This window comes from Somniosus microcephalus, chromosome 30 (assembly GCF_052327205.1).
Source record: "Somniosus microcephalus isolate GS21.2 chromosome 30, FLI_Smic_1.0, whole genome shotgun sequence".
NCBI lineage: Eukaryota > Metazoa > Chordata > Chondrichthyes > Squaliformes > Somniosidae > Somniosus > Somniosus microcephalus.
Window position 1 is genome coordinate 1318985 of NC_141016.1, and position 21634 is coordinate 1340618.

The 21634-nt window shown below is 55.7% G+C and overlaps 1 protein-coding gene across 1 annotated transcript in view; it reads left to right on the plus strand.

Annotated features, from left to right (window-relative positions):
- LOC147097849 (AT-rich interactive domain-containing protein 5B-like) overlaps nucleotides 1-20962 on the plus strand; it is a 92012-nt gene extending 71050 nt beyond the window's left edge. Inside the window, exons 2-4 of the mRNA XM_085970787.1 lie at nucleotides 8397-8631; nucleotides 13059-13248; nucleotides 16864-20962. Coding sequence (XP_085826913.1) covers nucleotides 8397-8631; nucleotides 13059-13248; nucleotides 16864-18699 — 2261 coding nt within the window. The 3' untranslated portion in view covers nucleotides 18700-20962. The remainder of the gene's footprint in view (nucleotides 1-8396; nucleotides 8632-13058; nucleotides 13249-16863) is intronic.
- Nucleotides 20963-21634: the final 672 nt, after the last annotated feature.

The following is a 21634-nucleotide window of genomic DNA, read 5'->3' on the forward strand; positions in this document are numbered from 1 at the left end:
CTCGCCCTCCCTCCCTCTGTCTCGCCCTCCCTCCCTCCCTCTGTCTCGCCCTCCCTCCCTCCCTCTGTCTCGCCCTCCCTCCCTCCCTCTGTCTCGCCCTCCCTCCCTCCCTCTGTCTCGCCCTCCCTCCCTCCCTCCCTCTGTCTCGCCCTCCCTCCCTCTGTCTCGCCCTCCCGCCCTTCCTCCCTCTGTCTAGCCCTCCCGCCCTCCCTCCCTCTGTCTCGCCCTCCCTCCCTCCGTCTCGCCCTCCCTCCCTCCCTCCCTCTGTCACGCCCTCCCTCCCTCCCTCTGTCTCGCCCTCCCTCCCTCCCTCCCTCTGTCTTGCCCTCCCTCCGCCTCGCCCTCCCTCCCTCCGCCTCGCCCTCCCTCCCTCCCTCCGCCTCGCCCTCCCTCCCTCCCTCCGCCTCGCCCTCCCTCCCTCCGCCTCGCCCTCCCTCCCTCCCTCCGTCTCGCCCTCCCTCCCTCCCTCCCTCCGTCTCGCCCTCCCTCCCTCCCTCCCTCCGTCTCTCCCTCCCTCCCGCCCTCCCTCCCTCCCTCCCTCTGTCTCGCCCTCCCTCCCTCCCTCCCTCTGTCTCGCCCTCCCTCCCTCCCTCCGTCTCGCCCTCCCTCCCTCCGTCTCGCCCTCCCTCCCTCCCTCCCTCTGTCTCGCCCTCCCTCCCTCTGTCTCGCCCTCCCTCCCTCCCTCCCTCCGCCTCGCCCTCCCTCCCTCCCTCCCTCCCTCCCTCTCTCCCTCCCTCCGTCTCGCCCTCCCTCCCTCCGTCTCGCCCTCCCTCCCTCCCTCCCTCCGTCTCGCCCTCCCTCCCTCCCTCCGTCTCGCCCTCCCTCCCTCCCTCTGTCTCCTCCCTCCCTCCCGCCCTCCCTCTGTCTCCCCCCTCCCTCCCTCCCTCTGTCTCCCCCTCCCTCCCTCCCTCCCTCTGTCTCCCCCTCCCTCCCTCCCTCCCTCCCTGTCTCCCCCTCCCTCCCTCCCTCTGTCTCCCCCTCCCTCCCTCTGTCTCCCCCTCCCTCCCTCTGTCTCCCCCTCCCTCCCTCCCTCTGTCTCCCCCTCCCTCCCTCTGTCTCCCCCTCCCTCCCTCCCTCTGTCTCTCCCTCCCTCCCCGTCTCCCCCTCCCTCCCTCCCTCCCGCTGTCTCCCCTCCCTCCCTCCCTCTGTCTCCCCCTGTCTCCCCCTCCCTCTGTCTCCTCCCTCCCTCCCGCCCTCCCTCTGTCTCCCCCTCCCTCCCTCCCTCCCTCTGTCTCCCCCTCCCTCCCTCCCTCCCTCCTCCCCCCTCCCTCCCTCCCTCTGTCTCCCCCTCCCTCCCTCCCTCCCTCTGTCTCCCCCTCCCTCCCTCTGTCTCCCCCTCCCTCCCTCCCTCTGTCTCCCCCTCCCTCCCTCCCTCTGTCTCTCCCTCCCTCCCCCTGTCTCCCCCTCCCTCCCTCCCTCCCGCTGTCTCCCCCTCCCTCCCTCCCTCTGTCTCCCCCTGTCTCCCCCTCCCTCTGTCTCCCCCTCCCTCCCCCCCTCCCTCCCTCCCTGTCTCCCCCTCCCTCCCTCCCTCCGTCTCCCCCTTCCTCCCTCCCTCTGTCTCCCCCTCCCTCCCTCCCTCCCTCCCTCTGTCTCCCCCTCCCTCCCTCCCTCTGTCTCCCCCTGTCTCCCCCTCCCTCCCTCCCTCCCCCTGTCTCCCCCTCCCTCCCTGTCTCCCCCTGTCTCCCCTCCCTCCCTCCCTCCCTCTGTCTCTCCCTCCCTCCCTCCCTCCCTCTGTCTCCCCCTCCCTCCCTCCCTCCCTCCCTCTGTCTCCCCCTCCCTCCCTCCCTCCCTCTGTCTCCCCCTCCCTCCCTCCCTCTGTCTCCCTCCCTCCCTCTGCCTCCCCCTCCCTCCCTCGCTCTGTCTCCCCCTCCCTCCCTCCCTCTGTCTCCCCCTCCCTCCCTCGCTCTGTCTCCCCCTCCCTCCCTCCCTCTGTCTCCCCCTCCCTCCCTCCCTCCCTCTGACTCCCCCTCCGTCTCCCCCTCCCTCCCTCCCTCCCTCTGTCTCCCCCTCCCTCCCTCTGACTCCCCCTCCCTCTGTCTCCCCCTCCCTCCCTCCCTCCCTCCCTCTGTCTCCCCCTCCCTCTGACTCTCCCTCCCTCCCTCTGTCTCCCCCTGTCTCCCTCCCTCCGTCTCCCCCTCCCTCCCTCCCTCCCTCTGTCTCCCCCCCTCCCTCCCTCCCTCTGTCTCCCCCCTCCCTCCCTCCCTCTGTCTCCCCCTCCCTCCCTCCCTCTGTCTCCCCCTCCCTCCCTCCCTCCCTCTGACTCCCCCTCCCTCCCTCCCTCCCTCCCCCTGTCTCCCCCTCCCTCCCTCCCCCTGTCTCCCTCCCTCCCTCCCTCTGTCTCCCCCTGTCTCCCTCCCTCCCTCCCTCTGTCTCCCTCTGTCTCCCCCTGTCTCCCTCCCTCCCTCCCTCCCTCTGTCTCCCCCGTCTCCCTCCCTCCCTCTGTCTCCCCCTCCCTCCCTCCCTCTGTCTCTCCCTCTGTCTCCCCCTCCCTCCCTCCCTCCCTCCCTCTGACTCCCCCTCCCTCCCTCCCTCCCGCCCTCTGTCTCCCCCTCCCTCCCTGTCTCCCCCCCTCCCTCCTCCCTCTGTCTCCCCCTGTCTCCCCCTCCCTCCCTCCCTCCCTCTGTCTCCCCCTCCCTCCCTCCCTCTGTCTCCCCCTCCCTCCCTCCCTCTGACCCCCCCTCCCTCCCTCCCTCCCTCCCGCCCTCTGTCTCCCCCTCCCTCCCTCCCTCCCTGTCTCCCCCTGTCTCTCCCTCCCTCCCTGTCTCCCCCTGTCTCCCCCTCCCTCCCTCTGTCTCCCCCTCCCTCCCTCCCTCCCTCCCTCTGTCTCCCCCTCCCTCCCTCCCTCTGTCTCCCCCTCCCTCCCTCTGTCTCCCCCTGTCTCCCTCCCTCCCTCTGACTCCCCCTCCCTTCCTCCCTCTGTCTCCCCCTCCCTCCCTCCCTCTGTCTCCCCCTGCCTCCCTCCCTCTGTCCCTCCCTCCTTCCCTCCCTCCGTCTCCCCCTCCCTCCCTCCCTCCCTCCGTCTCCCCCTCCCTCCCTCCTTCCCTCCCTCCGTCTCCCCCTCCCTCCCTCCCTCCGTCTCCCCCTCCCTCCCTCCCTCCCTCCGTCTCCCCCTCCCTCCCTCCCTCCGTCTCCCCCTCCCTCCCTCCCTCCGTCTCCCCCTCCGTCTCCCCCTCCCTCCCTCCCTCTGTCTCCCCCTCCGTCTCCCCCTCCCTCCCTCCCTCTGTCTCCCCCTCCCTCCCTCCCTCCCTCTGTCTCCCCCTCCCTCCCTCCCTCCCTCCCTCTGTCTCCCCCTCTCCCTCCCTCTGTCTCCCCCTCCTCTGTCCCTCCCTCTGTCTCCCCTCTGTCTCCCCCTCCCTCCCCCCCTCCCTCTGTCTCCCCTCCCTCCCTCTCTCTGTCTGTCTCTCTCTCGCTCTCTCCCCTCTCTCTCTCTCTCCCCTCTCTCTCTCTCGCGCTCGCGCTCTCTCTCTCTCCCCTCTCTCTCTCTCTCGCGCTCGCGCTCTCTCTCTCTCGCGCGCTCTCTCTCTCTCTCGAGCGCTCTCTCTTTCTCTCTCTCGCGCGCTCTCTCTCCCTCTCGCGCTCTCGCTCGCGCGCACGCTCTCTCTCTCTCTCTCTCGCGCGCTCTCAGTCTCTCTCTCGCGCGCTCTCGCTCTCTCTCTCGCTCGCGCGCGCGCGCTCTCTCTCTCTCTCTCGCGTGCGCTCTCAGTCTCTCTCGCTCGCTCTCGCGCGCTCTCTCTCTCTCTCTCGCTCTCTCGCGCGCTCTCTCTCTCTCTCGCGCGCGCGCTCTCTCTCTCTCTACGCGCTCTCTCTCTCTCGCGCGCGCTCTCAGTCTCTCTCGCGCTCTCTCTCTCGCGCGCGCTCTCTCTCTCTCTCGCGCGTGCGCTCTCTCTCTCTCTCTCGCGCGCTCTCTCTCTCTCTCGCGCTCTCTCTCTCGCTCTCTCTCTCTCTCTCGCGCTCTCTCTCTCGCGCTCTCTCTCTCTCGCGCTCTCTCGCGCTCTCTCTCTCTCGCGCTCTCTCTCGCGCGCTCTCTCTCTCTCTCGCGCTCTCTCTCTCTCGCGCTCTCTCGCGCTCTCTCTCTCGCGCTCTCTCTCTCTCGCGCTCTCTCGCTCGCGCTCTCTCTCTCTCGCGCTCTCTCTCGCGCTCTCTCTCGCGCTCTCTCGCGCTCTCTCTCGCGCTCTCTCGCGCTCTCTCTCGCTCTCTCGCGCTCTCTCGCGCTCTCTTGCTCTCTCTCGCTCTCTCGCGCTCTCTCTCTCGCGCTCTCTCGCGCTCTCGCGCTCTCTCTCTCGCGCTCTCGCGCTCTCTCTCGCGTTCTCTCTCTCGCGTTCTCTCTCTCGCGCTCTCTCTCGCGTTCTCTCTCTCGCACTCTCTCTCTCTCTCGCGCTCTCTCTCTCGCGCTCTCTCTCTCGCGCTCTCTCTCTCTCTCGCGCTCTCTCTCTCTCGCGCTCTCTCTCTCTCTCGCGCTCTCTCTCGCGCTCTCTCGCTCTCTCTCGCTCTCTCGCGCTCTCTCTCGCTCTCTCTCTCTCGCGCTCTCTCGCGCTCTCTCTCTCGCGCTCTCTCTCGCGTTCTCTCTCTCGCGCTCTCTCTCGCGTTCTCTCTCTCGCGCTCTCTCTCTCTCTCGCGCTCTCTCTCTCTCGCGCTCTCTCGCGCTCTCTCTCTCTCGCTCTCGCGCTCTCTCTCGCGCGCTCTCTCTCTCTCTCTCAGCGCTCTCTCTCTCTCTCTCGCGCTCTCTCTCTCTCTCTCTCTCTCGCGCTCTCTCTCTCTCTCTCTCGCGCTCTCTCTCGCGCTCTCGCGCTCTCTCTCGCGCTCTCTCTCTCTCTCTCTCGCGCTCTCTCTCTCTCGCTCTCTCTCTCTCGCGCTCTCTCTCTCGCGCTCTCTCTCTCTCGCGCGCGCTCTCTCTCTCGCGCTCTCTCTCTCTCGCGCTCTCTCTCGCGCGCGCTCTCTCTCGCGCGCTCTCTCGCTCTCTCTCTCTCTCTCGCGCGCTCTCTCTCTCGCGCGCGCTCTCAGTCTCTCGCGCGCGCGCGCTCTCTCTCGCGCACTCTCTCTCTCGCTCTCGCTCTCTCTCGCGCGCTCTCTCTCTCTCGCCCGCAGCGCGCGCGCGCTCTCTCTCTCGCGCTCTCTCTTGCGCTCTCTCTCTCGCGCTCTCTCTCTCGCGCTCTCTCTCTCGCGCGCGCTCTCAGTCTCTCTCGCGCTCTCTCTCTCTCGCGCGCTCTCTGTCGCGCTCTCTCTCTCTCGCGCGCTCTCTCTCGCGCGCGCTCTCTCTCTCTCGCTCTCTCTCGCGCGCTCTCTCTCTCTCGCCCGCAGCGCAGCGCGCGCTCTCTCTCTCGCGCTCTCTCTTGCGCTCTCTCTCTCGCGCTCTCTCTCGCGCTCTCTCTCTCGCGCGCGCTCTCAGTCTCTCTCGCGCTCTCTCTCTCTCTCTCGCGCGCTCTCTCGCTCGCTCGCTCGCTCTCGCGCGCTCTCTCTCTCTCTCTCGCGCGTGCGCTCTCTCTCTCTCTCTCTCTCGCTCGCTCTCTCGCGCTCTCTCTCTCTCTCTCGCTCTCTCTCTCGCGCGCTCTCTCTCTCTCTCTCGCGCTCTCTCTCTCTCTCGCTCTCTCTCGCGCTCTCTCTCGCGCTCTCTCTCGCTCTCTCGCTCTCTCGCGCTCTCTCGCGCTCTCTCTCTCGCGCTCTCTCTCTCGCGCTCTCTCTCGTGCTCTCTCTCTCGCTCTCGCGCGCTCTCTCTCTCTCTCGCTCTCTCTCTCTCGCGCTCTCTCTCTCTCTCTCTCTCTCGCGCTCTCTCTCTCTCGCGCTCTCTCTATCGCGCGCTCTCTCTCTCTCGCGCGCTCTCTCTCTCGCGCTCTCTCGTGCTCTCTCTCGCGCTCTCTCTCTCGCTCTCTCGCTCTCGCTCTCTCTCTCTCTCTCGCGCTCTCTCTCTCGCGCGCTCTCTCGCACGCTCTCTCTCGCGCTCTCTCTCTGTCTCTGTCGCTCCTCTCTCTCTCTCGCGCTCTCTCTCTGTCTCTGTCGCTCCTCTCTCTCTCTCGCCCCCTCTCTCGCCCTCTCTCTCTCTCGCCCTCTCTCTCTCTCGCCCCCTCTCTCTCTCTCTCTCTCGCCCCCTCGCTCTCTCTCGCGCTCGCTCCTCTCTCCCCCCCCCTCTCTTTCTCTCTGAGGCACAGGGACAGTGCCGCCTGCTGGTTGGAGGCCTGAATGGAGCCAGCCCACGATTGCCGGGCAGACGGGGGATTTCCCATTCTAACCGTTGACTTCAGATGTTGATATGAAAGTGTTACTGAGAAATAGTGACTAAAGATCTGCATCGTAACAGGAAGTGCGCACGTACACAAGATTATTAAAAATAGATAGATGAGTTAAGGTTACTGCTAAAATATTGGACTGAGAGATACGGTACCAATGTGGTCAACACTCCACCACTAATACTGCCAACAAGAATTTCCGCTTTAATCTTCTGAGGCAGGATCTTGTTTGCTCATCTAGAGGGCACTTGAGCCAAACGTCTGCGATACGTGTGTCTGTACTGAGCACAGCCCTCAGCCCTTTCCCCAATTAGATTGTTTTATTGGCAGATTTGATTGGCTGGAGATTGTCGTGACTACAACAGTTGATGGCCGGCCGGCTAGTTGCCTGATTGAGATCGATTGCTTTGATCGATCGATCTCTATCAGTTAACAACTCCATTATCGTTGTAACAACAGAAAACGCTGGAAATACTCAGCAGGCCAGGCAGCATCCGTGGAGAGAGAAACAGAGTTAACGTTTCAGGTCTGGGACCCTTCATCAGAACTGGAAAAAGCTGGAGATGTAACAGATATTAAGCAGGTGCAGAGACAGCGGGGAGGGGGAGGAAGAAATAGAAAGAACATCCTGTACTTTTGTAAGAGGCAGGAAGCATAAAATGTTGCAAATGGGAATGGCAAAAATCATACAGCATGAAAAATGGCAGGGATTATTATCTGAAATTGCTGAACTCAGTGTTGAGTCCGGCAGGCTGCAAAGTGCCCAATCGAAAGATGAGGTGCTGTTCCTCGAGCTTACGTTGAGCTTCATTGCAGCAATGCAATAGCCCGAGGACGGAGAGGTCAGAGTGGGAGTGAAGCGGAGAATTAAAGTGACAGGCGACCGGAAGCTCAGGGTCACCCTTACGGACTGAACGGAGGTGTTCCGCAAAGCGGTCGCCCAATCTGCGTTTGGTCTCCCCAGTGTAGAGGAGACCACATCGTGAGCAGCGAATACAGTATACTAGATTGTAAGAAGTACAAGTAAATCGCTGTTTCACCTGGAAGGTGTAGTGTATGTAACTGTTCTACCTTTAAGAGAACTATTGTATGTAACCGTCCACCTTTAAGAGAACTATTTTAGGTGTGGCACTACTTTATCCTGGCTGCTGTATACTGTAATACCGACGGTGACCACACCGGTATATAAGTGCTGTGGCAGAACTTATTGGGCAGATTCGCCCTGACCTTCGAATAGTAAAGTCCTGTTTAAGTTACTCTTGTAGTCTGTGTATTACTTCGCTATACAACCCACAGACTTTACAGAAGGGGTGTTCGGGGCCCTGGACAGTGGGAAGGGAGGAGGTAAAAGAGCAGGTGTTGCATCTCCTGCACTTGCACGTGAAGGAGAAGGGCTGTTGGGGGTGATAGAGGAGTGGACCAGGGTGTCGCGGAGGGAGCGGTCCCTTCGGAATGCTGAAAGGGGAGGTGAGGGGAAGATGTGTTTGGTGGTGGGATCACGTTGGAGGTGGCGGAAATGGCGGAGGATGATCCGTTGAATGTGGAGGCTGGTGGGGTGAAAGGTGAGGACAAGGGGAACTCTATCGTGGTTCCGGGAGGGAGGGGCAGGGGTGAGGGCAGAAGTGCGGGAAATAGAACGGACACGGTTCTATTCCTTCCTCCACCCCCCCCCCTGCACCTGCTTAATATCTGTTACATCCCATTTATCCATTATCGTTGTATCGTGCGACTACCAGGAGGGTAGAGGGCGGACTCGATGGAACTTGGTCTGTTTTCTCACTGTTGTAATGTAGGAAATGCGGCAGCCAATTTGCGCACAGCAAGTTCCCACACACAGCAATGAAATAAATGACTAGGTAATCTGTCTTAGGTGATGGTTGAGGGATAAATATTGGCCAGGACACCGGGGAGAACTCCCCTGCCCTCCTTCAAATAGTGGCTGTGGGATCTTTTACATCCACCTGAGTTTAATGTCTCATCCGAAAGACAGCACCTTCAACAGTGCAACCCTCCCTCGGCACTGCACTGGGCGTGTTGGCCTGGATTATGTGCTCAAGTGGGACTTGAACGCACTGACTGGGAGGTGAGTGCTGCCGACTGAGCCATGGCTGAGACTGGAGTCACGTGCAGGTACAGACTGGATAGGGGAGACAGGTTCCCTTCCCTGAAAGACAGAGACAAACCAGTTGGGTTTTTATTGGTTGCCATTTATTCCCAACCTGCAGCGCTGGGATTTGAACTCAACGCCTCCGGGTTGCTGGTCTGGTACCATAACCACTAGGCTACCGTCCATTTGCTTTCTGCCCTTGCAGGTTACAACAAGCCGCCTCTGGAAGAACATCTACGACGAGCTGGGCGGAAACCCTGGGAGCACCAGTGCCGCCACATGTACACGCCGACACTACGAGAGGTAGGTGGCACCGGCCTTTCAGTGGATGGCCTTTGTCCATTTGCACCTCGCCTGCAGAGGGACGGTGTTGGAATTTTGGTCTCACGCCGACTATTCTTTGACAATGTGGTGTTGCTGAGTCCCTTCGATCTATCAGGCTGAAGATTCGGGGAGATCCGGCCCCTGTAAGCTATACCATCCCACAGCTGAGTGGTCTGATCCTAGACACTACTCTCCCTTCAACCAACCAATCAAGTTCCAGAATTGGGATCCAATTGGATCGCAGGTTCAGATGGGACAGTGTAGAGGGAGGTTTACTCCCAGGGCAGGTACAGCACGGGTTAGATACAGAGTAAAGCTCCCTCTACACTGTCCCATCAAACACTCCCAGGGCAGCTACAGCACGGGTTAGATACAGAGTAAAGCTCCCTCTACACTGTCCCATCAAACACTCCCAGGGCAGGTACAGCACGGGTTAGATACAGAGTAAAGCTCCCTCTACACTGTCCCATCAAACACTCCCAGGGCAGCTACAGCACGGGTTAGATACAGAGTAAAGCTCCCTCTACACTGTCCCATCAAACACTCCCAGGGCAGGTACAGCACGGGTTAGATACAGAGTAAAGCTCCCTCTACACTGTCCCATCTAACACTCCCAGGGCAGGTACAGCACAGGTTAGATACAGAGTAAAGTTCCCTCTACATTGTCCCATCAAACACTCCCAGGGCAGGTACAGCATGGGTTAGATACAGAGTAAAGCTCCCTCTACACTGTCCCATCAAACACTCCCAGGGCAGGGACAGCATGGGATTGGATACAGAGTAAAGCTTCTCTACACTGTCCCATCAAACACTCCCAGGGCAGGTACACCACGGGTTAGATACAGAGTAAAGCTCCCTCTACACTGTCCCATCAAACACTCCCAGGGCAGGTACAGCACGGGTTAGATACAGAGTAAAGCTCCCTCTGCACTGTCCCATCAAACACTCCCAGGGCAGGTACAGCACAGGTTAGATACAGAGTAAAGCTCCCTCTACACCGTCCCATCAAACACTCCCAGGGCAGGTACAGCATGGGTTAGATACAGAGTAAAGCTCCCTCTACACTGTCCCATCAAACACTCCCAGGGCAGGTACAGCATGGGTTAGATACAGAGTAAAGCTCCCTCTGCACTGTCCCATCAAACACTCCCAGGGCAGGTACAGCACGGGTCAGACACAGAGTAAAGCTCCCTCTACACTGTCCCATCACACACTCCCAGGGCAGGTACAGCATGGGTTAGATACAGAGTAAAGCTCCCTCTACACTGTCCCATCAAACACTCCCAGGGCAGGTACAGCACGGGTTAGATACAGAGTAAAGCTCCCTCTACACTGTCCCATCAAACACTCCCGGGGCAGGTATAGCACGGGGTTAGATACAGAGTAAAGCTCCCTCTACACTGTCCCATCAAACACTCCCAGGGCAGGTACAGCACGGGTTAGATACAGAGTAAAGCTCCCTCTACACTGTCCCATCAAACACTCCCAGGGCAGGTACAGCACGGGTCAGACACAGAGTAAAGCTCCCTCTACACTGTCCCATCAGACACTCCCAGGGCAGGTACAGCACGGGTTAGATACAGAGTAAAGCTCTCTCTACACTGTCCCATCAAACACTCCCAGGGCAGGTACAGCACGGGTTAGATACAGAGTAAAGCTCCCTCTACACTGTCCCATCAAACGCTCCCAGGGCAGGTACAGCACGGGTTAGATACAGAGTAAAGCTCCCTCTACACTGTCCCATCAAACACTCCCAGGGCAGGTACAGCACGGGTCAGACACAGAGTAAAGCTCCCTCTACACTGTCCCATCACACACTCCCAGGGCAGGTACAGCACGGGTTAGATACAGAGTAAAGCTCCCTCTACACTGTCCCATCAAACACTCCCAGGGCAGGTACAGCACGGGTCAGACACAGAGTAAAGTTTCTCTACACTGTCCCCATCAAACACTCCCAGGGCAGGTACAGCACGGGTCAGACACAGAGTAAAGCTTCTCTACACTGTCCCATCTAACACTCCCAGGGCAGGTACAGCACAGGTTAGACACAGAGTAAAGCTCCCTCTACACTGTCCCATCAAACACTCCCAGGGCAGGTACAGCACGGGTCAGACACAGAGTAAAGCTCCCTCTACACTGTCCCATCAAACACTCCCAGGGCAGGTACAGCACGGGTTAGATACAGAGTAAAGCTTCTCTACACTGTCCCATCAAACACTCCCAGGGCAGGTACAGCACGGGTCAGACACAGAGTAAAGCTCCCTCTACACTGTCCCATCAAACACTCCCAGGGCAGGTACAGCACGGGTTAGATACAGAGTAAAGCTTCTCTACACTGTCCCATCAAACACTCCCAGGGCAGGTACAGCACGGGTCAGACACAGAGTAAAGCTCCCTCTACACTGTCCCATCAAACACTCCCAGGGCAGGTACAGCACGGGTTAGATACAGAGTAAAGCTCCCTCTACACTGTCCCATCAAACACTCCCAGGGCAGGTACAGCACGGGTCAGACACAGAGTAAAGCTCCCTCTACACTGTCCCATCAAACACTCCCAGGGCAGGTACAGCACGGGTTAGATACAGAGTAAAGCTCCCTCTACACTGTCCCATCAAACACTCCCAGGGCAGGGACAGCACGGGTTAGATACAGAATAAAGCTCCCTCTACACTGTCTCATCAAACACTCCCAGGGCAGGTACAGCACGGGTTAGATACAGAGTAAAGCTCCCTCTACACTGTCCCATCAAACACTCCCAGGGCAGGTACAGCACGGGTCAGACACAGAGTAAAGTTTCTCTACACTGTCCCCATCAAACACTCCCAGGGCAGGTACAGCACGGGTCAGACACAGAGTAAAGCTTCTCTACACTGTCCCATCTAACACTCCCAGGGCAGGTACAGCACAGGTTAGACACAGAGTAAAGCTCCCTCTACACTGTCCCATCAAACACTCCCAGGGCAGGTACAGCACGGGTCAGACACAGAGTAAAGCTCCCTCTACACTGTCCCATCAAACACTCCCAGGGCAGGTACAGCACGGGTTAGATACAGAGTAAAGCTTCTCTACACTGTCCCATCAAACACTCCCAGGGCAGGTACAGCACGGGTCAGACACAGAGTAAAGCTCCCTCTACACTGTCCCATCAAACACTCCCAGGGCAGGTACAGCACGGGTTAGATACAGAGTAAAGCTTCTCTACACTGTCCCATCAAACACTCCCAGGGCAGGTACAGCACGGGTCAGACACAGAGTAAAGCTCCCTCTACACTGTCCCATCAAACACTCCCAGGGCAGGTACAGCACGGGTTAGATACAGAGTAAAGCTCCCTCTACACTGTCCCATCAAACACTCCCAGGGCAGGTACAGCACGGGTTAGATACAGAGTAAAGCTCCCTCTACACTGTCCCATCAAACACTCGCAGGGCAGGTACAGCACGGGTTAGATACAGAGTAAAGCTTCTCTACACTGTCTCATCAAACACTCCCAGGGCAGGTACAGCACGGGTTAGATACAGAGTAAAGCTCCCTCTACACTGACCCGTCAAACACTCCCAGGGCAGGTACAGCACGGGTTAGATACAGAGTAAAGCTCCCTCTGCACTGTCCCATCAAACACTCCCAGGGCAGGTACAGCACGGGTCAGATACAGAGTAAAGCTCCCTCTACACTGTCCCATCAAACACTCCCAGGGCAGGTACAGCATGGGTTAGATACAGAGTAAAGCTCCCTCTACACTGTCCCATCAAACACTCCCAGGGCAGGGACAGCACGGGTTAGATACAGAGTAAAGCTCCCTCTACACTGTCCCCATCAAACACTCCCAGGGCAGGTACAGCACGGGTTAGATACAGAGTAAAGCTCCCTCTACACTGTCCCATCAAACACTCCCAGGGCAGGTACAGCACGGGTTAGATACAGAGTAAAGCTCCCTCTACACTGTCCCCATCAAACACTCCCAGGGCAGGTACAGCACGGGTCAGATACAGAGTAAAGTTTCTCTACAATCCCCCATTCATGAAGTTGCCCTCACGCGGCATATCAGAAATCCTCAAACAAAAGTGCTTTGCAGGCCTTTGATTAATTGGTAATTGACGGAGTTTTATGTCAGGGAACGTAGCCACCACTTTACGCATAGCAAGATCTTAAACCGCAAGAGAATGGATGAGCAGTCAGACCTTCTGTTCCTGGTGCTGGCTGAGGGAGAAATGCTGGCCAGGACGCCAGGGGAACTCTGGTGTTTTACATCAGCTGTACAGGTAGACAGGACCTCTGTCTGCTTTCCCTTCGTGGGACAGGTGGCGGAGGGTGGGAAGGAGTGACGCAGGGTAGCGGCAGATATCAGGTGCCCTCATGGTGCAGTCGTGGCAATCTGCTCTGATCCTCCTCCTCCTCTCTCGGGCAGACTGGTCTTGCCATACGAACGGCACATCAAGGGAGAGGAGGACAAGCCACTTCCAGCCTTCAAGCCTCGGAAACAGTACAACGTCATCAAGAACAAGGAGGGGAAAGGATCCAGTACTGAGCAAAAGGAGAAAAACAGCAAACGGAAATCACTGAAGGACAGCGTGCAGCGGAGCGGTGAGACAGATGGGGTATGTTAACCGTGTCTCGGCAACCTCATCCCAGTGCCGGTCTCTGTGGTTCTACAGTTAGAGCAGAGTAACGCTCCCGCTATGCTGCCGGCTTTGTCCTGTCGCCTCATTGCTGAGGAATTGGCTTGAAATGGTCTTTAGTTTGGGCCTGAGGGAAGGGCTTACAATGATCTGCCATCCACTTGGTGTTGGCCTTCAACCCAGGGAGCAGACTGAGTAAAGTTTGAACTGATTGCACCACCCAGAACCCGCAGAGGCCTGGGGGATAATTTAAGGCCCCTAAGTAGTAGATGAGGAAGGCTGTGTTCCTTACTTGAGGCAAGTAGGCCCCAAGCGTTTCTGTGGGCCCGTGTGACTGGAATCAGCAATGTCAAGTGCTGATTATTGTGAAGATTAATTTTTAATCATGCTTAACTTAATTTGCCAGTAGTGGACAATATATTTCAGTGTCTTGACTTTGGTATCACACTGATGGAGTGAGTATGACCACTTCCTCATTGAGTGCCCACACTAAGCATTCGCCAAAGGATATAGAAGCACTGGGGAAAAGTGCAAAAAAGATTTACTGGGATGATACCAGAACTGAGGGGGAAAGATTGGGGCTCTTTTCTCTCGAAAGGAGAAGACTGAGGGGTGAACTGATAGAGGTCTTGAAGATTATGAATGAGTTTGATAGGGCAGATGTAGAGAAGATGTTTCCACTTAACATAGAAGATAGGAGCAGGAGTAGGCCATTCGGCCCCTCGAGCTTGCTCCGCCATTCAATGAGATCATGGCTGATCATCCAAATTCAGTACCCTGTCCCTGCTTTCTCCCCATACCCCTTGATCCCTTTAGCCTTAAGAAATATATCCAATTCCTTCTTGAATATATTTAATGAATTGGCCTCAACTGCCTTCTGTGGTAGAGAATTCCACAGGTTCACCACTCTCTGGGTGAAGAAATTCCTCCTCATTTCTGTCCTAAATGGCTTACCCCTTATCCTTAGACTGTGACCCCTGGTTCTGGACTCCCCGACCATCGGGAACATCCTTCCTGCATCTAGTCTGTCCAGTCCTGTCAGGATTTTATAAGTTTCAATGAGATCCCCTCTCATTCTTCTAAACTCCAGCGAGTACAAGCCCAATCGACCCAATCTCTCCTCATAGTCATTCCTGCCATCCCAGGTATCAGCCTGGTGAATCTTCGCTGAACTCCTTCCATGGCAACAACATCCTTCCTCAGATAAGGCGACCAAAACTGCACACAATACTCAAGATGTGGTCTCACCAAGGCCCTGTACAACTGCAGCAAGACATCCTTGTTCCTGTACTCAAACCCTCTCTCTACGAAGGCCAACATGCCATTTGCCGCCTTAACCGCCTGCTGCACCTGCATGCTTACCTTCATTGACTGGTGCACAAGGACACCCAGGTCTCGTTGCACTTCCCCTTCTCCCAATCTATTGCCATTCAGATAATAATCTGCCTTCCTGTTTTTGCCACCAAAGTGGATAACCTTGCATTTATCCACGTTATATTGCATCTGCCATGCTTTTGCCCAATCACCCAACCTGTCCAAATCATCCTGGAGTTTCTCGGCATCCTCCTCACAGCACACACCCCACCCAGATTTGTGTCGTCTGCAAATTTGGAGATATTACATCTAGTTCCCTTGTCTAGATCATTAATATATATTGTGAATAGCTGGGGCCCAAGGACCGATCCCTGCGGTACCCCACTAGTCACTGCCTGCCACTTGGAAAAAGACCCGTTTATTCCAACTCTTTGCTTTCTGTCTGCCAACCAGTTCTCTATCCAAGTCAATACCTCGCCTCCAATCCCATGTGCCTTAACTTTACACGCTAATCTCTAATGCGGGACCTTATCAAAAGCCTTCTGAAAGTCCAAATACACCACATCCACTGGTTCTCCCTTATCTATTTTACCAGTTACATCCTCAAAAAATTCCAGTAGATTAGTCAAGCACGATTTACCTTTTGTAAATCCATGTTGACTTTGTCCGATCCTGTCACTGTTTTCCAAGTGCTCTGCTATTACATCTTTTATAATGGACTCTAGCATTTTCCCCACTACCGATGTCAGTATAATTCCCCACTTTCTCTCTACCACCTTTTTTGAATAGTGGGGTAACATTAGCTACCCTCCAATCCATGGGTACTGTTCCAGATTCCATCGAATGCTGGAAGATGATCAGCAAAGCATCAACTATTTCTAGGGCCACTTCCTTAAGTACCCTAGGATGTAGATTATCAGGCCCTGGGGATTTATCGGCCTTCCATCCCATCAATTTCCCTAACACCATTTCCCTATAAATACTGATTTCTTTCAGTTCCTCCCTTTCATCAGACCCTATGTTCCCTGACATCTCTGGGAGGTTATTTGTGTCCTCCTTTGTGAAGACAGAACCAAAGTATGTATTTAATTGGTCAGCCATTTCTTTGTTCCCCATTATAAATTCCCCTGATTCTGACTGCAAGGGACCTACGCTTGACTTCACTAATCTTTTTCTCTTCACATATCTATAAAAGCTTTTACAGTCAGTTTTTATGTTCCCTGCAAGCTTACTCTCATATTCTATTTTCCCTTTCTTAATTAATCCCTTTGTCCTCCTTTGTTGAATCCTAAACTGCTCCCAATCCTCAGGTTTACTGCTTTTTCTGGCCAATTTATATGTCCTCTCCTTGGATCTTATGCTATCCCTAATTTCCCTTGTTAGCCATGGTTGAGTCACCTTTTTTGTTTTATTTTTATGCCAAACTGGGATGAACAAATTCTGTAGTTCATCCATGCGGTCTTTGAATGTTTGTCATTGCCTATCCACCGTCAACCCTTTGAGTGACATTCCCCAATCAATCCTACCCAACTCACGCCTCAGACCATCGTAGTTTCCTTTATTTAAATTGAGGACCCTTATTTCGGAGTCAACTACTTCATTCTCCATCTTAATGAAGAATTCGATCATATTATGATCGCTCCGACCCAAGGGGCCTCGTACAACAAGATTGCTAATTAATCCTTTCTCGTTACATAATACCCAGTCTAAGATGGCCTGATCTCTGGTTGGTTCCTCGACATATTGGTCCAGGAAACCATCCCGTAAATACTCCAGGAATTCCTCCTCCACAGTATTGTTACTAATTTGCGGGAGAGACCAGAACTAGGGGGCCATCAATATAAGATCGTCACTAATAAATTCACTAGGGAATTCAGGAGAAACCTCTTTACCCAGAGAGTGCTGAGAATGTGGAACTCGCTCCCACAGGGAGTGGTTGAGGCGAATAGTATAGATGCATTTAAGGGGAGGCTGGACAAACATACGAGGGAGAAAGGAATAGAGGGTTATGGTGATAGGGTGGGAGGAGGCGCGTGTGGAGCATTCACACCGGCACGGACCAGTTGGCCGAATGGCCTGTTTCTGTGTGGTAAATTCTATGTAAGGGAAACAAACCTCTTAAACGTCTATAGAGGTAGCATCAGTTGACTTCTTCTGGTACAAGTGACAGCTGCTTCTAAATGTTGCCTATAAGGTGCATGGCCATGCAGGAACACCTTGTTTTAGCATCAATTCCTTACCCTTGTGCCTAAAGACTAGATGCTTGTGTCTCCCGCGCAGGTGTTTGCTCAAGTGGACTCTGAAGATGTAGGAAGGGAGAAGATCGAGGAAGTGTCTGTGGACAAGGAGCCCCCAAGCCCAAGAAACACTACACCGGGGAGTGAAGACTCCAAAGACCAGCCACTAAATGAACTCGCACTCCAGGATAACGGCGGAAACAGGTCCCCAACGCAAGACGTAGCGAGACCCAGCGAGAAGCCCACGCAGAATGCGTCAGCTGAAGAACTGTGGGGCGCCAACGGGCCCCCACCTGAAGGGGTTTCCGGGACGATAATGGGCAGCGAGGCCTTGGGTCATAATGGCCACCGCGCCACTGCTGATGACACCAAGTGCATGTCGGAGGAAATGGCTGGGGGATGCGCCGCTACTTGTGAAGACGATGGGACTGACTCGCGCCAACCCCGAGCCTCACCGAGCAGTGAGGACGACCTTCCGACACGATCGTCGCCTGAGGTGGGCAAGAGCCACCAGCCCATCCTTCGCTCCAGAAGAGAGCAAGAAATAATGTCTCCTTTGGCCAAGAAGAAATTCCTCGCTCAAGGCAGCGACACGACATCTTCCGGTTTCAACGCCGTGGGCATCCCATCACCCCCTGCCGGGGTCAAGTCAATAAAGGGCAGTGAGGTCGGGCACTCTCCTCCTGGCTCCAGCTCCCCCTCCGAGGCGAGCGTCCATAGGCCATCCGTGATTCATCACATTCAACACCCGAAGCAAACCCACCCGGATTACCGCGTGGAGTGGCCCTTCACCAGCAACCTGGCCAAGTATCAGTTCTACCCCTCGCAGGTCGCCTCACTCGATGGCCATGGGGAGCGGGAAGAAAGGGATCCAAAAGGAAGGGCGGGCGAGCATTCCCAACCTCCTCGGTGCTTCGGGAACTTTTGTTGCAGCCCGTACATTCACGGGATAGTGAAGCCCCTCCTCCATTACCCCAACAAAGGGGGTCCTTTTGGTTGCTACACCAATCCGAGAAGCTTCAGGGAGTTTAGCGGCAGTGCAGTCCCAACGCTGACGTCGGACTCGCACAAAATGGCAAGGCGCTACGGAGGGACGCTTACTCCGAACGATCAGCCAACGGACCTCAGCCTCCCCCGAGCCAGCGCGGCCAACACGCCCCAGACCCAGCTGCCCTGGGTCACAGAGTCTAAAGGTGGCCCCTCGCCGCTGAGGAGGAGCTCATTCACTAGTAGGGCCCCCTCATCCTTCGAAGGCCACCCCAAGGCCTGCTGGGTCCCGCCCATCAGCGTCGCCCTGCCCCGGAGGGTTCCGGCGAAGCGGGCGAAGAGCGACGGGCTGCTGACCAACGCCAAGAGCGCCCTCCCCAACTGCCGGCCTGCCCAGCCCTTGCAGAGGAGCCAGAAGGAGCTGGACGCCACCTATGGGAAGAAACTTCGCATCGTCTCCCCTCTACTTGTTGCCAAGAATCCAGACACCAAGGATGGGCAGGGTGGTGGTGATGGTAAGGCGATGGACGGTGACCGGAAGCCCCCACTGCCTGGCGTTCCTGGCTGGCTGCCGACAGCTCTGACTCACCAGGACTCTGCCTTCTACGAGGGGGCGAGGTCACGTTTCCCAGCTGGCTATGCCCATCACTTGGACCACGTGAAGAGCCAGGCCCTCTACTCACCCTTCATCCCCTCGCTGACTGTGAATTCCTTCATGATCCCAGCCATTCAGGGACAGGCGCTCAGCTCCCCCGGTCATTCCCTGGACCTGTACAAACACTTGGCCATGGGCACCTCCTACGAGAACCTGCTCCGTCACAGACTGTACCCCTTCACTGGCTGGTACCCCTCTCCACACCTGCCCTCGTCCCATGCGGGTCACAAGCTATAGCCACTCGCCCTGTGGTGTAACGATAATTATCCTCCCCCACCCTTCCAGTTGCCATAATTCCTGCAGCTGAAGAGCTTGGTTCCTCCTACGCCGATTCAGTGACTCCGTGTTGAGCTGGAAAGGGGGAGGAACATATGGGGTGAGCTGGTCCACCCAGCTCATGGTCCGTGCACATTTTTTTTACTTGGGGCAGGATCCCAAAGACTCGAGAGGTGCACGCCCGAACCTTGTGAACATTTTCGAAAATATAAAGCGAATCAGTTGTGTCAAGTTCGGCTGGTGAAGAAATGATTTTATTTTAGTTGCAAGTGAGCGCTCGTTTCTTATTCGACGAAGCCACTCACTTTTTAACTGTGAAGACTGGAAGAAGCTTTTTTTCTTCGCCCAATAGTATTTAATGGAGATCATTAGGCCAGTGACTTGGGAGGCTGGGACCTTTGGCCCCAAGGGTTCAAGGAAGGGGTCAGAATCCAATCAGAAAATGGCCTCCTGAACCAATTGTGGCCTCTCCTGTGTAAATAACCTTTTCAGAAATGAGGCAAAAACATCTGGAAACAAAGAAGGTTCTCGATGCACAGTGTGGGAGACTTTGAACACGACAAACTATTCCCAAAACACTGACTTTAGACGTGATTTTATAAGAACCAAAAATTTGAAATAATTAGTCGTACATTTACACGCAAGGACAAAAAAGTGTATCGATTGTAAGATGTCTTTCTGCTACATAGGAACAGGAAGAGGCCATTCAGCCCCTCGAGCCAGTTCCCCCTATTCAGTCACATAATGGCAGAACTGTATCTGAACCCCAGCTATATTTAACCCTCAACCTACACCACTAAAACAGATGATCTGGTCATTATCACATTGCTGTTTGTGCCTCCCACATTACAACAGTGACTACACTTCAAAAAGTGCTTTGGAACATCCTGAGGTTATAAAAGGCGCTATATAAATGCAAAACTCCCTTTTCTCTCTATTCTCTCTTTCTTTCTCTCTCTCTCCCTTTCTCCCTCCCCTTCTTTCTCCCTCCCCCCCCATCTCTCCCACCCCCCATCTCTCCCTCCCTCCCTCTCCCTCCCCCCTCTCCCCCCTCTCCCCCCTCTTTCTCGCTTGCTGTGATGAGCAGAAATATTTTTGTTCACTAACAACCAGATCATTGAATCACAGGAGGCCATTCGGCCCATCCAGCCAGTGCTGGCTCTCTGAAAAATCTATCCAATTAGTAAAACTTTAGAATAATGTCCTCCCCTTTATATTCTAGCCCTCTAGTTATAAAGGCTAACTTTCCATTAGCCTTTTTGATTATTTTTTGTGCCTAACTACTACATTTTAATGATCGTGCACATGGTTAGTTTGGTCAATTAACGACTTGACCGAGTTGCCAACTCCAGTTGGCGTGTTTTGTCTCATGTCCTCTGACCCCCCCCCCCCCCACGCTTTCGCCCAATAGGTCAGCCCTCTTGATAATGGCGACTGCGAGACCCTCAATCCTCGGCACTCCTGAAACCGCTCTATCCACCGCGCGGTTTTTGCGGCATGCTCGCGTCCCTGGGCTGCTGTCCTGGAGATTAACTCTTTTTAATTCCGGGGGACTCCAGGACAATCCAGGAGTGTTGGCGAGCCAAGTCTGAGAACAGTACGTAGAGCGGATAGATCGCGCTGATGGTCAGGCTCTGGGCCGCTCCCATTGGCGTCGGAGGATGCGGGGGCAAGGGACGGGCGGGGTGGGGGGGGGAAAGGAGGTGCTCGCAGTCGACAGAAGGTGTGAACAACATCTGACGGCCCTCTTGGAATTGTCACCCCTGCCACTTGCACTAGTGCGGGCACTAGGAAGCTGGCACCCTGTGCGGAGGGGGCAGGAAGGGTGATGCACTTCAGCTGCCATCGTGGTGGGATGGATAGAGGGGTCTACCTGTTCGCCACACTCACCAGAATGAGCACGGGATGGGGGAATGTGCCCACTGCCCTGGGTGGTGACTTGCCAAGGACACTGCCTGGTGCTGGGCTTGTAGAATCGCGCCAGTCATTTTACTTTAAAACCAACATCTTTTAATTCTTCCCGTATGTAAGCACTTTGGCCAATCAGGAGCCCCTCTGAACGTAAAATGATTTCTGGAGTGGTTTCCTATCCTCCGCTTAAAGGGCCTTCTCTCGTGATGTCAATGGCTGAGGGGATTGGTTATCTCCAGTGGGGCAGGATCTCCATCTCCATTCACCTTGGTCTGTAATGTTCTTATGATAATAAAACTATTTGTGCAATGAGCGTTTGCTGTACCTTCGCTGAATCTGGAACTGCTCTCTGTTGGCTTGAGACCAGAGCAAGTGCACACTGCTGTACCAGAATGTCCCCTTGCACACTCACCCTGATTTGCACACTTTAATGACCCCCTCATTCCCTCCCCTGACCGATTGTGACCTTTTCCCTCGCATGCTCACCCTAACACACACATGGTATCGGGTCCCCGTGCACTGATTGACGTAATGTAACACATCCCCTCACACACTCACCTCACTGATCATGCGTTCCCCTCGTGCGTTCCTCCTAACGGGCATGTGTCCCTTGCCCTGTTTCAAAGTCTCTCTCATGGAGCAGGGAATGATTTGGAGAAAGTCTTGCTGCCGAGGCTTGCATTGTATCTGCGAAACTTTCACTAGGCTGAGTGGATGAGCTGCTCCTGATCTGTCCTTTTCTGTGTGCAGCTATTGGCCTAGCCCCATTGATCGATCTGATTATACTTTAAGCACAGTCCAATCATGTAGGCTTCAAGGCCGAGTTCAGGTGTCACACTTTTGGACAGTGTATAACGTTCACACTCTCCATTCCCTGGGCCTGATTGGGTTTTTCAGCCCTTGCGTTGAGGTTACTGATTCACTGGCATCCGCTTCAAAGAACAGACACCAACGCTGAGCTCAGACTGACGTGAATTTATTCCAT